Source organism: Odocoileus virginianus, chromosome 11, assembly GCF_023699985.2.
Source record: "Odocoileus virginianus isolate 20LAN1187 ecotype Illinois chromosome 11, Ovbor_1.2, whole genome shotgun sequence".
Lineage (NCBI taxonomy): Eukaryota > Metazoa > Chordata > Mammalia > Artiodactyla > Cervidae > Odocoileus > Odocoileus virginianus.
The window spans coordinates 36,093,759-36,110,141 of NC_069684.1; the positions used below are offsets into that span (position 1 = coordinate 36,093,759).

At 45.7% G+C, this 16,383-nt stretch overlaps 2 protein-coding genes across 9 annotated transcripts in view; both read left to right on the forward strand.

The window, feature by feature from the left end:
- KIF1B (kinesin family member 1B) overlaps window positions 1-15,325 on the forward strand; it is a 153,974-nt gene extending 138,649 nt beyond the window's left edge. For all 8 annotated transcript variants that reach the window (XM_020889297.2, XM_020889714.2, XM_020889492.2 and 5 more), the window contains 8 exons: window positions 3,969-4,114; window positions 4,289-4,528; window positions 6,671-6,742; window positions 7,763-7,884; window positions 9,509-9,658; window positions 9,945-10,137; window positions 10,344-10,462; window positions 10,924-15,325. In XM_020889297.2, coding sequence (XP_020744956.1) covers window positions 3,969-4,114; window positions 4,289-4,528; window positions 6,671-6,742; window positions 7,763-7,884; window positions 9,509-9,658; window positions 9,945-10,137; window positions 10,344-10,462; window positions 10,924-10,966 — 1,085 coding nt within the window. In that variant the 3' untranslated portion in view covers window positions 10,967-15,325. The remainder of the gene's footprint in view (window positions 1-3,968; window positions 4,115-4,288; window positions 4,529-6,670; window positions 6,743-7,762; window positions 7,885-9,508; window positions 9,659-9,944; window positions 10,138-10,343; window positions 10,463-10,923) is intronic.
- LOC139037490 (GTP-binding nuclear protein Ran-like) lies at window positions 5,567-6,435 on the forward strand. The gene has a single exon (XM_070474272.1). It carries the CDS (start codon window positions 5,657-5,659, stop codon window positions 6,041-6,043), a length of 387 nt encoding a protein of 128 aa, XP_070330373.1. The 5' UTR covers window positions 5,567-5,656; the 3' UTR covers window positions 6,044-6,435.
- Window positions 15,326-16,383: the final 1,058 nt, after the last annotated feature.

The window sequence follows — 16,383 nt, forward strand, 5'->3', positions numbered from 1 at the left end:
AAGCTCTGTGGATCAGGGAAGAGAGAGTTACCTTTGCATCTGACTGCAGTACACGATATCAAAAGTTTACCCCACCCATGCAGGATGGATATACATTTTTGAGACACCAGTTATATTTTACAAGCCACTTTGGTGGTGATGGTGGGAGTTACCATTTTCTGAGTTACAACACTGTTTGCTTTATGACATGGTATACAGTTATAAAAACTGTATAAAACAGAGTGTTACTAGGCTGTGGAATATTATCAGTATAACAAATTCAAGCATATTTTGAGAATTCCCTAGAGATCCAGTGGTTAGGATTCAGTGCATTCACTGCTATGGCCCCAGATTCAGTCCCTGGTCAAGGAACTAAGATCCTACAAGCCCTGAGTCATGACCCCCCTCCCTGCCCCCACCTCCCCCCCAAAAAATCAAGTGTATTACAGTGAATCTGGTTTGGAAAACTTCAGAACCATTTCCCTTCCTACCTTAGCCCCAAAGGTAACTCGACAGTGTGACTTTACAGGTGCTGTCAAACTAGAATTTGAACCTCCTATGCTATAGAAAGACAAATTATTATTAAGCTGAGCTTGTTCTGTGTCCCTTTTTATGTCTCTGTGGACTGCTGTTATTCCTCCAATGTGGTGGCCTTAAGCAGCCCTCTGTGTTTCCATGTTTGTGAAACTGGAACATGGGCTGATTCATGTCAATGTATGACAAAAACCACTACAATAAAAAAAAAAATATTCTTTGTTGAGGAATGTTGCTGGAGTGATTGCTACATTTAGTGATCTCTGAGGTGACAAAAAGGTAACTGCGTCAAGGGAATATTATAATTTTTAATGGACATTGATAAATAAAATGCTTTTCGATTAATATATGGTGTTTCCCAAAAGATTCCAAATTACATTCCTGTGCTATTCAGTTGATAGACATTAGAATTAATATGAAAGAGATAATGAAATGTTTTCTTCTAAGATTAAAATAACTTATTCTCTTCTGTTCATCATCTGATTCAAATGCAATAAAGAGTATTTCTCCAAAAAAAAAAAAAGAAACTGGAACATGGACAAAAGTATGGGTTTTTCAAAACGTTTAGTGTAAGTTTGAATCATTTTAGAGAACATATGTGGAAAAGAGACTGAGGCCCACAGATAAGAATGGAGATAAAAGGAAGATTCTGAGTATGAATCTAAGTCCCATAGCAGCTAATTACAGTGTCTAGAGAATTCCTTCAGAAATTTTTAAATTAACATAAATTCATGTCTTTTAAGGGCTTCCCTGAGAGCTCAGTTGGTAAAGAATCTGCCTGCAATGTGGGAGACCCCAGTTTGATTCCTAGGTGGGGAAGATCCACTGGAGAAGGGATAGGCTACCCACTCCAGTATTCTTGGGCTTCCCTTGTGGCTCAGCTGGTTAAGAACCCACCTGCATTGTGGGAGACCTGGGTTTGATCCCCGGGTTGGAAAGATCCCCTGGAGAAGGGAAAGGCTACCCATTCCGGTATTCTTGCCTGAAGAAATTCCATGGAGAAGTTCATGGGGTCCCAAAGAGTTGGACAAGATTGAGCGCCTTTCACTTTCATGTCTTTTAAATTTGAAACCAGTTCAGTTCAGTTCAGTTGCTCAGTCGTGTCCGACTCTTTGCGACCCCATGAACTGCAGCACGCCAGGCCTCCTTGTCCATCACCAACTCACGGAGCCTACCCAAACTCATGTCCATTGAGTCAGTGATGCCATCCAACCATCTCATCCTCTGTCATCCCTTTCTCCTCCTGCCCTCAATCTTTCCCAGCATCAGGGTCTTTTCAAATGAGTCAGCTCTTCGCATCAGGTCGCCAAAGTATTGGAGTTTCAGCTTCAGCATCAGTCCTTCCAATGAACATCCGGGACTGATCTCCTTTAGGATGGACTGGTTGGATTTCCTTGCAGTCCAGGGGACTCTCAAGAGTCTTCTCCAACACCACAGTTCAAAAGCGTCAATTCTTCGGTGCTCAGCTTTCTTTATAGTCCAACTCTCACATCCATACATGACCACTGGAAAAACCGTAGCCTTGACTAGATGGACCTTTGTTGGCAAAGTAATGTCTCTGCTTTTTAATATGCTGTCTAGGTTGGTCATAACTTTCCTTCCAAGAAGTGTCTTTTAATTTCAGGCTGCAGTCACCATCCGCAGTGATTTTGGAGGCCCCCAAAATAAAAATCAGCCACTGTTTCCACTGTTTCTCCATCTATGTGCCATTCTGAATGCTGAGCTTTAAGCCAGCTTTTTCACTCTTCTCTTTCACTTTCATCAAGAGGCTCTTTAGTTCGTCTTCACTTTCTGCCATAAGGGTGGTGTCATCTGTATATCTGAGGTTATTGATGTTTCTCCCGACAGTCTTGATTCCAGCTTCTGCTTCATCCAGCCCAGTGTTTCTCATGATGTACTCTGCATTTAAGTTAAATAAGCAGGGTGACAATATACAGCCTTGACATACTCTTTTCCCTATTTGGAACCAGTCTGTTGTTCTATGTCCAGTTCTAACTGTTGCTTCCTGACCTGCATACAGGTTTCTCAAGAGGCAGGTCAGGTGGTCTGGTATTCCCATGTCTTTCAGAATTTTCCACAGTTTATTGTGATTCACACAGTTAAGGGCTTTGGCATAGTCAATAAAGCAGAATAGATGTTTTTCTGGAACTCTCTTGCTTTTTCAATGATCCAGCGGATGTTGGCAATTTGATCTCTGGTTCCTCTACCTTTTCTAAAACCAGCTTGAACATCTGGAAGTTCATGGTTCATGTATTGCTGAAGCCTGGCTTGGAGAATTCTGAGCATTACTTTACTAGCGTGTGTGATGAGTGCAATTGTGCGGTAGTTTGAGCATTCTTTGGGATTGCCTTTCTTTGGGCTTGGAATGAAAACTGACCTTTTCCAGTCCTGTGGCCACTGCTGAATATTCCAAATTTGCTGGCATATTGAGTGCAGCACTTTCACAACATCATCTTTTAGGATTTGAAATAACTTAACTGGGATTCCATCACCTCCACTAGCTTTGTTTGTAGTGATGCTTCCTAAAGCCCACTTGACTTCACATACCAGGATATCTGGCACTAGGTGAGTGATCACACCACCTTGATTAACGTGGTTGTGAAGATCTTTTTTGTATAGTTCTTCTGTGTATTCCTGCCACCTCTTCTTAATATCTTCTGCTTCTGTCAGGTCCATACCATTTCTGTCCTTTATTGAGCCTATCTTTGCATGAAATGTTCCCTTGTTATCTCTAATTTTCTTGAAGAGATCTCTAGTCTTTCCCATTCTATTGTTTTCCCCTGTTTCTTTGCATTAATCACTGAGGAAGGCTTTCTTACGTCTCCTTGGTATTCTTTGGAACTCTGCATTCAAATGGATATATCTTTACTTTTCTGCTTTGCCTTTCACTTCTCTTCTTTTCACAGCTATTTGTAAGGCCTCCTCAGACAGCCATTTTGCTTTTTTGCATTTCTTTTTCTTGGGGATGGTCTTGATCCCTGTCTCCTGTACAATGTCACGAACCTCTGAAACTAGTACAACATTTTAAAAAATTAATGGGAAATAATGGAGGCAGAAACAGTTGGTCATCTACCATCTTGACTGAGCCATGAAACATGAGGGAGGTGCATATAGTCCTTTCCAACTGTTTTCCCCTGAGTGTATTTTTATATATTTGAACCAATAGTGTGCAGAATATTTAATCTCTGTGTTTTCACTTGACATAATATCTAGCATTTTCTCAAGTTGCATTACCAGCTTCATAATTATCTATGAATATAAAACTCAGTTTTAAAAGAAGTTCAGACAGTTGCTTTGGAGCAAAAGGGATACATTTTTATTAATAATACCCCATGTATCTTGAGACTCAACTGTCCTAGTATGCCATATGTATAAATTATTCATTCCTTTTGAGCTAAAATTAGACTTGGGTTTTTCTGTGGGGGGAAAAAAAAAGTGGCTTTCTCTTATCTCAGGCATGCAGCGGAGGAGAAGGAAAATCTTGGATACTTCAGTGGCGTACGTGCGGGGGGAGGAGAACTTGGCCGGCTGGCGGCCCCGGGGAGACAGCCTCATCCTAGAGCACCAGTGGGAATTGGAGAAGCTGGAGCTCCTGCACGAGGTACTGGGGGGCAGGCAGAGGCGGGCGAACTCTCGGGCAAAATGCCCCAAATATCATCTTATGCTCAGCTGCTGCCTGTGACCAGGGCTTGGCAGTTCTCCGTCACAGTGGAGGCATGATATAATACTTTGCTTATTAAGACCTTGATGAGCTTGCATTTGCTGGTCTTCTTAGGTGGAGAAAACCCGCCACTTTCTGCTGCTCCGTGACAGACTGGGTGACAGCATCCCCAAATCCCTGAGTGACTCGTTGTCCCCCAGCCTCAGCAGCGGGACCCTCAGCACCTCCACCAGCATCTCCTCTCAGATCTCAACCACCACCTTTGAAAGTGCTATCACACCCAGCGAGAGCAGTGGCTACGACTCAGCAGACATTGAAAGCCTGGTGGATCGAGAGAAAGAGCTGGCTACTAAGGTGGGACTCCCTGTCCCTGCTGAGCACTTCCCTCTGAGGCTCTGTGAGCTGGTCTTTCTGTTTTCTCTTTTGTATTTTCATCTTTCTTTGAGGGTCTCTTATACAAGGCCTGTGCTGACACTGTGATTATAGGAGTAAGAAGACTTAATTTCTACCCTTAATAAGTTTCCAGGCAAGTGGGTGGCTAGTTTTTAATAGAGGTGTGATCTGAAATCCTGTGGGAGGCAGAGGAGAGGTCTGCCCAGGAGGGCACTCATGAGCTGACCTTGGGAAGATACACAGGCGAGAGCCAGCAATGTACCGCATGACCAGTGTGAGGGAATCCACGCAGGAGAGGGACAGGAGATGGAGTTGGGGAAACAGGCCAGGGCCAGATCACGAAGAGCCTGTGTGCTGGACTAAAGCATTCAGAGTGACCTGGGAATGCTTCAAATGGGTATTTGTGTTTTAGAAAGATTTCTTTGGCAGTACTAAAGAGGCTAAATTTGTGGTGAGGAGACTAGAGGCAGAAAGAATTCTTTATTTCCATAATCCAGATGAGAAATGATCAAGTTTTTTAACTATGGTGGGAGTATGTGGGATGAAGAAGAATCGTGAGAGAGATGTTTGGAAGGTAAAATCCACATTGTTTGTGCCTGGATACCACGGGAGCAGGCAGAGGGCTTGTTTGGCATGTGGATCTGGGCAACTGGCTGACAATGGAATATAGAAAAAAGAGGGAGTCTGTGATTGTTTCAGTAATCAAATGGTCATCTAGTTGATTTAGGAACGTATGTCATCTAGAAATCTCCATGCCTTTTAGTACCAGCGCGAGTTGAGAATTAGAGATGCCGTTGCATTCTTAAACACTTTAAACTGTGGTGTTGCTCAGTCAGACGGGCGCGGAGACGCTTCTGGAAGCTTGTTTTGGTTGGTGATGGTGGTACTGGAAAAACTACATTCGTGAAGCGTCATCTGACTGGTGAATTTGAGAAGAAGTATGTAGCTACCTTGGGTGTTGAGGTCCATCCTCTTGTGTTCCATACCAACAGAGGACCTATTAAGTTCAATGTATGGGATACAGCTGGTCAGGAGAAATTTGGTGGACTGAGAGATGGCTATTATATACAAGCTCAATGTGCCATTATAATGTTTGACGTAACATCAAGAGTTACTTACAAGAATGTGCCTAACTGGCATAGAGATCTGGTACGAGTGTGTGAGAACATCCCAATTGTGTTGTGTGGCAACAAAGTGGATATTAAGGACAGAAAGGTTAAGGCAAAGTCAATTGTCTTCCACCGAAAGAAGAATCTTCAGTACTATGACATTTCTGCCAAAAGTAACTACAACTTTGAAAAGCCCTTCCTCTGGCTTGCTAGAAAATTGATTGGAGACCCTAACTTGGAGTTTGTCGCCATGCCTGCTCTTGCCCCGCCAGAGGTGGTCATGGACCCAGCCTTGGCAGCACAGTACGAGCACGATTTAGAGGTTGCTCAGACAACTGCTCTCCCGGATGAAGATGATGACCTGTGAGAAAGTGAAGCTGGGGCCCAGCGTCAGAAGTCTAGTTTTATAGGCAACTGTCCTGTGATGTCAGTGGTGCAGCGTGTTTGCCACTTTATTATATAGCTAAGCAGAACATGTGCTTAATCTTTGGATGCTGAAGGAGATGGATGGGCTTTGGAGTGAATGTGGCAGTTTAAAAAAAAAAAAAACCTTCATTTTTTGGACCTGCATATTTAGGTGTTTTGGAACACAGTTGTTTCCTCCTTGAGTTTCAAATATAAGACTGCTATAGTCACATGACAATATTGAGAGGTGGAATCTTGTTTGTTACTGTCATTCCCATTCCTTTTCGTTTAGAATCAGAATAAAGTTGTATTTCAAATATCTAAAAAAAATAAAAAATAAAAAAAAAAAATAAACTGTGGTGTTTGCAGTAATTCACTTTTCAGTTTTGAGAATGGCTTTTTATCCACTCATATTATCCTTATTAGGCAGGTCCAAGGCTTCCCTTGCTATATACCTAGCTAATTTCCCAGGTTATTTGAGCAGCACCTGAGCTCCACTGTGGGTCTTAGGCATGTTATTTTCCCTCCCTGCTTTAATTCAGGGCTTTGTTTAACCATCAAAACTTACTCTTCTCATTCTCTTCCCTAGTGCCTGCAACTTCTCACCCACACTTTCAACCGAGAATTCAGCCAGGTGCACGGCAGCATCAGTGACTGCAAGGTGAGCAGCTCATGTTTTCTGTCCTCAGGTTCTGCTGCTTTTAGGTGGCTTGAGATGGGCCTGGTGTTATGTCTGAGGATGTCTGACATATCTCCTCCTGCATTTATTTATTTAATTTTTCAGTCAGAACACTGACTTCTGAAGATAACATATCCTTCTCTGTCTCTTAGACCAATTACCAGATGGGAAACATTTGGCTTTTCCCTGGATCCCTTGGAGAAGAATATTCTGTTGAGGGTGATACGTTATTATGTAGCAGGGCACAGCAAGTCCTGAGGCTCTTGGTGGCATGAAATTTTGTTGTCTTTGACAGAGTGAGGTGAACACTCTCTTGAGAGAGCTTCTGCTTCACTCTCTTCCCGTCATCATCCCCTTTCCTGCTCTTCCCTAGACACGCCAAGCTTTCCACCTTGGGTCTGTGTACACGGCCTGTTTATTTGTCTGGAATAATCTTCCAGATAGTCCCTTGATTGGCTTCCTTAGCCATTTCATCCTTCTGCTCAGATATTGCCTCCTTGAAGTGAATTCCTTTAACCATCCTCTATGAAGTCAGCAGCTCTCTGAAACTTTTTAACCTGCTTCCCTGCTTTCTGTTTTGCTGTAGCATTGATCCCTGCCTGACACTTCTTAAAGTGTTTGTTGACTGGTTGATTCTCTGCCTTCTCCACTTAGAATGTAAGCTTCAGGAGGGCAGGGCCCCTGCCATGTTCTTTAGAGCAGTACCTGTTGTTCTCAGGGCTCAGCATGCATAGACAGGGTCATTTAGTTAGTGAAGCAGGCTATAGCAGTATAAAATACAGGCATATTTTATAAATATGAAAAGCAAGCCTTGCCTCTTTTGTAAATATCTTTATTCTTATTGTGACACTTAGGCCATAAAATATTTGTAGAAATTGTTTTCTTGAAAGACCCGAAACACAGGAGATGTGTGAATGTGAGGTCCCTGGCTGCCAAAGCTGCTCGCTGCAGAGGTCCTTGTGTCCATCTGAATCTCACTTGCCTTGCTCTGTTTTCTTCCAGTTGTCCGATCTCTCTCCCATCGGCCGGGACCCCTCCGTGTCCAGTTTTAGCAGTTCTACCCTCACTCCCTCCTCTACCTGCCCCTCTTTGGTGGATGCAAGGAGCAACTCCTTGGATCAGAAGTAAGTACCCAGACTTCACTGAGAGAAGCTAATGTGAGAACCAAGGTAAAAGCCAACCTTCTGCTTGCTCAGTGGTTCCCAGCCGAGGGCAGCACCATCTCCCAGGCAGCACTGGGAGATATGTGGGAGCCTTTTCTGGATGTCACAGTGGCTTGGAAGGTGCTCCTGTCACCTCTGAATGTCACACCTTCCTAAATCTCTGCACCATATCACTGACTCCTCTTCTTCATCCCCCTTTGCTTGATTTGTTCTTCAGTTCACAACCCTGGTTGTCTCCCCATTCATATCAGACACGGGAAGCCCCATCTAGGGAAAAATATTTTGAAATGACTTTGGAAAAAATATTTTAATGACACAGCCAAATATATAGGTAAGAGTAATAGAGACCAAGTCTAGGTCTCATGACTTAATCATTATAATCACTGCTGTGCCGTTGCTGTCAGTCTCCTTCTCCCTGTCTCCGTTCGTTATGCTTACCTGTCCGAACCCATCTGGTTCTCATCCAACTCTCTGTCTTCCTGTATCAGTACCGACACAGTGGGCTGCAGAAAAGAGCACAACAGGGTGATTTAGTTGAATTTCACTGCCATCAACTGTAAGAAATTATTTATATGCCACTAAAAAAACTTCCCTGTTGGCGCTAGTGGTAAAGACCCACCTGCCAATGCAGGAGACCTAAGAGACATGGGTTCGATCCCTGGGTTGGGAAGATCCCCTGCAGGAGGGCATGGCAACCCACTCCAGTATTCTTGCCTGGAGAATCCAATGGACAGAGGAGCCTGGAAGGCAGTGGTCCACAGGGTCACAGAGAGTCAGACATGACTGAAGTGACCTAGCACACAGTGTGCAAGAAAGCCAAAGCACTGTCACTGCAATGTGACATGCCATCAATTATAAGATGTATCCCAATTGGAGAAACAATGAAGTGTGAGAAAAATGGGCTTTTTGGAGTTGGTGAGATACAATTGATTAGACCAAGCTGCTCTATAAAGATAATGCAGAGCTCAGGAATTGTCTCTCTCAGCAGCTTTGCTCCAGACGATCACATGGGAGCCCAGTTCTTATTTGTTGCGTGCTCCACTGGTTCTTCAGGCAGTGGTTCTCAGACTTTAGAGATATCAGCCTCACCTGGGAGGCTTGTGATAGCCCAGATGGCTGAGCCCCATCCAGGGTTTCTGATTCCACATGTCTGAGCTGAAGCCGGAGAATGTGAATCTCTAACACTCTTTTCAAGTGAAGTTGATGCTGCTGATCAGGGACCTCACCTTGAGAACCCCTGCCCTAGGTGCTGCCCTTGGTGTGGCCTGGGGACTAGACAGGAACATACCAGGGAATGGTATTCATACGCCTCAGCCTACTGTTGAGAGGGCTTCCAGACAAGAGGGAAGACTGAGAGACTCGCTGGTCATCAGTGAGAATTTCCTTTCTGTTAATAACTGCCGAAGGATGACACCCAGTGGATGTAGGATTAATTACCTTTTGGATGCCAGCTCTGTCTTAGCCAGGCTCTGAGGACCTGATATTTGCAGGGTCCCTGGTATTTGGGGAGAAGCATTGTTTTGTGCATTGACCTCATATACGCTCTTGGTACCCCCTTTCTTCCTAACCTCTGTCTCTTTTCAAGGACCCCAGAAGCCAATTCCCGGGCCTCTAGTCCCTGCCCAGAATTTGAACAGTTTCAGATTGTCCCACCTGTGGAAACGCCCTATTTGGCCCGAGCAGGAAAAAATGAATTTCTCAATCTTGTTCCAGATATTGAAGAAATTAGACCGGGGTGAGTACTGTATGGAAAAGAGATGCCAGGTATTAGAAGACAGATTAGTGGGAATTCACTTCCAACTCTTATGCTTAAGTCTAATGCAGATGGACCCGGAATGCAGGATCGGGACTGGGTTCTGCTCCAGGTGTATCTCTGTCCCCCTCATCTGACACGCCTGCCAAATAGATCATTGCCTGTTTCCTTCAACCTAGGGACGTGGCCTCAGTCTGTTTTGATGGCCTTCAGCTTAGGATCACTTAATTTTTCTGAGGAACTAACTTCTGCTGACCTGTCCTTTCAGCTCAGTGGTCTCCAAGAAAGGATATCTGCATTTCAAGGAGCCCCTGTCCAGCAACTGGGCTAAACATTTCGTCGTGGTTCGTCGCCCTTACGTTTTCATCTATAACAGCGACAAAGACCCTGTGGAGCGGGGCATCATTAACCTGTCCACAGCGCAGGTGGAGTACAGCGAGGACCAGCAGGCCATGGTGAAGGTCAGTCCTGCCCTCTTCGCTGTTCATCGCCGTGCACGGCCTGCCCTTTTGAGTTCTGAACTCTGTCGTGTGGTGCAGAATCTCTCTTTTGTGTTTGGTGTCTCTGAACCATCCATGTGAAGGGCTGTGTGCCCTCTGAATGTAGCAGGTGGCCGCCATTGTTCAGTACCCATAGGAACCTTCTTGTTCTCCTGGGTCTCTTCCAGACACCGAACACCTTTGCCGTGTGCACCAAGCACCGTGGGGTCCTTTTGCAGGCTCTCAACGACAAAGATGTGAATGACTGGTTGTACGCCTTTAACCCGCTCCTTGCTGGCACAATACGGTAAGAAGCTCTTCTTGGGTTTCCTTCCTCTGCTTGGCTGTTGGCTCCAGGGATGTTAGCATAAACAGGAATGAAAGCCTTGTTGCAAACATGTTTCTCTGGTTACATTTGAACCCACTTAATCTGTTGCTTCCACTTGTTCTTCTTAAGGGGGCTGCAGCTAGAGGCTATGGGACTGAGTAAAGGAAAGACTGGGAGAACCTTAATGGTCCCCAGTGTTCAGCTGTGCGATCCAACCTCAGACCCCGAGAGGGGCCTCTGTCCCAGGATCCCCAGAGTGAGGAGGACCATCGACTGGCCTGTTTGTCCAGGGGCCTAACGACTGGGCCTGCAGTGCAGGATGGGAGGACGAAGGACATGAAGAGGGGGCACAGAAAAGCAGACCTACGGGGCAGGGCCCTCTGAATCCCAGCCTCCAACCCTGTGTCTATCTCATCCTCTCATCCCTTTGTCGCCTGCAGGTCAAAACTCTCCCGCAGATGCCCGAGCCAAGCGAAGTACTAGGTGACTGCCGAGCACCCTCACCCGCCTCCCGAGAGATAAAGTGTTTCCCCTCATTTCTCTTTGTGATCCTTGACGGTTACTCTTGTGTGTGATCCTGTGGCTTAACTACTCGTCCCTCTCGTCCAGCACTTTTTCTAGTGCTCCTGGTCCCCATTCCCATTGCTCTGTACTCTTTTCTTTTTTCCTGTGTTGAGAATCTTGTTAGAAGCATGTGGCCTAACAAAAGTGGGGAAAAAACAAACAAACACAAACACACAAAAACCCCAAGGAGATCCAAATTATTTTTTGGTGTACTTTGGCTTCCTTTTGTATGCTAGGTCCCCATTATGACCACTGACATCTGTGCTGCTGTCTTTGGATATCTCTGTCTGTTTTTCAAGACACCACAATACTTCTTTCTTTTCTCTGTTTGAGATATGATTTTAACTTTTCTTGGGTGGCTTAGAGACTAAAGGAGGAGACATCTAGTCTTTTTAGAACCTAAGGGGAAGAATCTTACCCTTCCCCTTTCTGTTGCTTCTTGCCATGACTAATCCCTGCATTTTCCATTCAGGAAACAAATGGTTGTAGTGAGCTTAAAGGTGGGAAGGTGTATTCTCTGAAATTGGGGCTTATTTAGACCATAGCTATGTAATTTTAACATAGTGGAAGAGAGGAGAAGAGAGGGACTTTTCAGCAGGTTTGGGACAGTGGCCGCTGTTGACCGTGTTAGAAGGGAAGAACCAGGGCTGTTGCCAGTGGGTCTCACAGGCCAAGGGGCCTTGGTGGTGGTGGTCTGGAGGATGCCAGTGTTCCCTCACAGGAGGGCTCCTTGAGCGGTTTGTCTCACTGGGAGGGAGCCTCTTCTGAGTCCCATTTCTGTTCTGCTCATTAGTGATGATGGTGGCTCAGTTTGGATTTCCTGCCATGATGTCATACACAAATATCCCATCAGGAGGGAGTGTCTGCCTTCCTGGTGATAAACCTGGTGGTCTTTGTCATCATCATGATTATGGTAAGGCCGGGTAGTGACCTTGTGATGGTTGTAGCTCCCTTTGATCAAAGAAACGTAGCTCTAAGAGTACACTTGAACAGAGGAGCCTGGTATACTGCAGTCCATGGGGTCACAAAGAATCGGACATGACTAAGCTACTGAACAACCAAATACACTCGGAAGCCTCCCTCTGAGTCCAGTGGCGTTTTTAGTGATCCTCGTCCAGTTGGAAATCCTGTCAGTGATACTTGTCTCCCTCCGCGAACAAATAGATAAGCAAACGTGGCAGGGTTTGCTTTTTGGACCCCAAATTATAACAGACTGCCTCGCACCACCAAAAGCAAAAGGACACCTGGGGGCAGAGATGCAGTTCCACCTGAACCCCGGCCCCAGAGACGCAGAGACGCAGTTCCACCCGAACCCAGGCCCCAGAGACACAGAGACGCAGTTCCACCTGAACTGGTTGTCTCCTCTGTGGAAATCCTGCCAGAGGGGAGAGGAGCCCTCTGCCCACAGCCTCCTGCTGTGACAGAACAGGCTCGCCTGCTGCCCAAGGCCTTGCAGAAGATGCGCCGCCTCTTCCAGCTGCAGTGAGTGTCCCAGAAATGAACAGGAGAGGAGCCTCCGGGTACTTCGGTTGCTTTCCAGTTGACTTGGGGATGTCCTCTACCATCCTTTCCCATCCTCGCTCACACCTTTCTTTGACCATCCCCCAGGCCATCAGGAAAGTGTCTGCTCACTCCCACTTTGTGGAGACCGGAGGTCCCCAGTCTTGAGGGCACTGACTCTTGGAAGGCAAGGGGGAAGGGCCCATGAGCTCCTCAGAACAGGTGCTGGGCAGGCGCGTCAGCACCCAGACTGTGGCCTTCCTGCCGGGGCTCATCTTCTGGCTTCATTCATAATTGCTTTGCAAAGAGGAGGAAAAGGAAGTCACTGGAGAGCTGAACAAGAGAAAGAAGAGTAATTAAAGGCTATGGCCTTACCTGAAAAATTATTAAGAAAAACTGTAGTAGATTTTTAAACTTTCTTCCTCACCTTAAATGCAACATAGGTCACTAACCCTAATGTTACTTGTTTTCTAAGTGGTACTTGAGACTTTAACATAGTTAGAGGTTTCTTTTCTAATGGGTACAATATGCCCTTCCAGTGTCTACTCAAACCCAGGGTCTGTTTTTGCTTAGAGACAGCTTCCTGGGCTGAAATTAAGTAATTTCAGGGAACAAAGATGAGATCCGAAGGTTAACGTTTAGAGTTAGGTCGTGGATGCTGCTGCTGTTAGTCTGACAGGAGGACCCATGTCTGCAACTAAAGGAGGTGGGGGAAGCAGAGGGAGAGAGGAATCAAGTGACAGACTGACATGGCTTGTTTTTGCTTCTCACTTGAACAAAACTGACTGGGAAAGTCTTTGCTTTGGGATGTCAGATATTATGACAGGCTGAGGTCAGAAGGCCTAGTGAGGCAGTAGGGGTGCGGCCATGGCTCACCTGTACAGCCCCCATGGGGGCCCCTCTTCTCTAGGGACCTGTTTTCAGATTAAAGCTGGAGCAAGGGTTGATGTTCCCTTTCCAGGCAGGCCCATCCCCACTTTCAAGCTCTGAGAGGGAATTTATAGCAGGAATTATGAGGCTTTTGTGGAAGAGGAAAAGTGAAAGAACTTAAATCTTTAAGGTAGCTACCTTTTAAGGTAGTTTTTGGGTTTTCTTTTTCCCCTAATGCACTGTTTTAAGCAAGCAGAATAATAACAACAAAGCAAGGAAGAACACTCATACAAAGTAAGGAGAAATGAGTGCTATTTAAAAGTACCATCTCCTCCCCGCATCCTCCTTATTCCTGTCAGAGCAGAAGACGGCCCCATGGCTTCCACCAGACAGGTGTCCACACCCTCCTTGTCTCTGCGCCTGCCTAGGGGTCAGTCAGCTCCCGGGCCGGGCTCTGCGGGGTCAGCCAGCCCGCGCACCGCCACCAGCGCAGGGAGGGGCTGCCTCTGGCAGCTGGGTGGGAACTTGAATTCCAGTCCATTTTTATAATGTGAGGGAAGTTGAGGGAAATGATTTCTCCCAACTAAGAAACCACTAGTTTTTTCCCCTTCAGCTGTATAGAACTTACACAACTGCTCAGTTTCAATGGGGTTTTTCAGCTCTTTTAAGATGAAGGAATTAGTTAAATCACTGCAAGATCTTTTGGTACCTAAAGTAAAAACGACTTCTCTTGGCACATATATCAAAGCAAAGACTTTGTTGCCTGCTGCTTGCTGTCTAATTTACAGGGATATTTAATTTTGTAAGGTATTTGTATATTTACATAGCTGTAATTAATTGCACATTGAACTGGAAAAGCAAGGTGATGCGCTCGTAGCACCTGTCGGTACTTGGCACCTCTCATCCTGGTTCCACTCGGCTTCTCCATCAGGGCTTGTCCGTTTCTTGTTTGGTGTGGGTCCTTCGTTTTTCCCTTTTGGTTCCCTTTTTAAAATGTGATTGTTAACCTCTCTTTAAAAAGAAGAGACTAATCCTGCTGCTGCTCTCAGAAGGTTTGCTGAATGTATTTTCAATAGGACTCTTAACTCCTGTGCAATGCAGCTGTCCCCCGTGGCCTGTGACGCTTCACCAAGGTGTGGCCAGACCGTGACCGTGTAGCGGGAACGGATCGACTTGTGTTTCCTTAGTAAATAAACGGCTTGATCGGCTGAGAGACTCCCTGCTGCTGTTGTTCAAAAGGCCATTTATGAAACTTGTATTTGAGCCCCATCAAATCTTAGGAAAGCGTCTGATCGCTTAAAGGAAGGAATCAGAGTTGATATAAATTTCATGTTACAGAGTCACAGCCAAATGGCCTGTGCTCAGGTAGGAAGTCCTAGCTGAGGTTGGTCTCTTGCCAAACCCTGGCTGTCGCGTGTTGTTTTCACGTCTTCGAGTTCATCCTTTTCATTTGCACATCCTGGCATCAGTTCACCTGAGGAACCCAGCAGCCTTCTATGAGTCGTCCCCAACTTGGTGGTTCTGAAGCATTTGTCCCACGAGACTTCAGGTCTCTTCACCCTCCTCATGCACAACCACAAGACCCGTGAAGCATAAGTGGCCTTTTTGAACCAAGACTTTGCAAACTGATCTCTCCCCAGGGAAGGAGTTGAGCACATTAGCAACAATGTACATTATTAATTTCAGATTTTCATTTTCATGTTTTATTATGTAAATATGATCTGACGTTCGGAGCTTGAGTATACAGAATGTAAATATAGTTCTTGTATTTGTACTAATTCTGGTTCTTTTGCTGTATAGCCTTAGATGTGCAATGCAGACATTATCTAACTGTGTATGGTAACCTTGCATCACGGAACTATTAGTAAACGAGGTCATATTAATAAAGGAACAACCAGTGCATCAGAAGGCTCTTGATGTGCGTTTATTATTGCACCCTTTGAAAGGTATTTATGCAAAGATTTTTCTTGACTGGGAAAGATACTGCTCTTCTGGGAAAAGCGTCACAATGCCATGACCTACATGTTCCTTTCTGAGAATTCCAAACAACAGTTATTATGAAACTACTGTGGTGGTGTTTCTTTGAAAGTACTCTCCTCCCAGGTATGGGAGTGGCTATTCTAGATGGAAGATTTGTCCCTTTTTTCAGGTATCAGTGAGTCTGTAGTGTGTGGTATGGTAGTGATTCTGTAGGTGGTGCAGTGGTTGGGATTTTCACTGTATCAGTTTAACAAGTTCCCATTGTGAGCAGAGCATGAGCAGGGGCCACTGTCCTGGGTGTGTGGGGAGGAGTGGAAGCAGGGAGTTAAAGCGACATTCAGGCGAAAAGCATCAACTGAGTTCACACGAATCCACCTGTGCCCGCGTGAGCTGGATGCTGATGACTCAGCAGCGAACCAAACAGGCCTGGTACCCGTGGCCCTCCCATTCCGGTAATGGAAGATACTTGCTACACAACTTTAAAGTGTTACAGAGCAGAGTAAAGCTGAATAAAATGTTAGAAGGGATGGGAGGGAAAGAGGCGTCCTTTTAGGTGTGTGGGCAGAGAAGGCCTCTGCGGGAGATGACATGAGAGTAGACTCGGTAAATGAATGGGTGAGCCACGCCAGGTGCATGTGCACTCAGCCATGTCCAATGCTTTGTGACCCATGGACTGTAGCCCACCAGGCTCCTCTGTCCACGGGATTCTCCAGGCAAGAATACTGGAGTGGGTTGCCATTTCCTCCTCCAGGGGATCTTCCCAACCCAGGGATTGAACCTGCATCTCCTGCATTGACAGGTGGGTTCGTTACCACTGCGCCACCTGGGAAGCCTGAGCCATGCAAATCTCTGGGCACAGAGGTGGTCTCCAAGCAGGGAAAATAAGTACTTGAGGCAGCTGTGTCCTCAGAAGGTTCCAGAATAGGGAGGTGGCCCGGGTGGAGACAGGAAGTAGTCAGGCCTGGGTGGTTTCAAGGGCTTAGGTA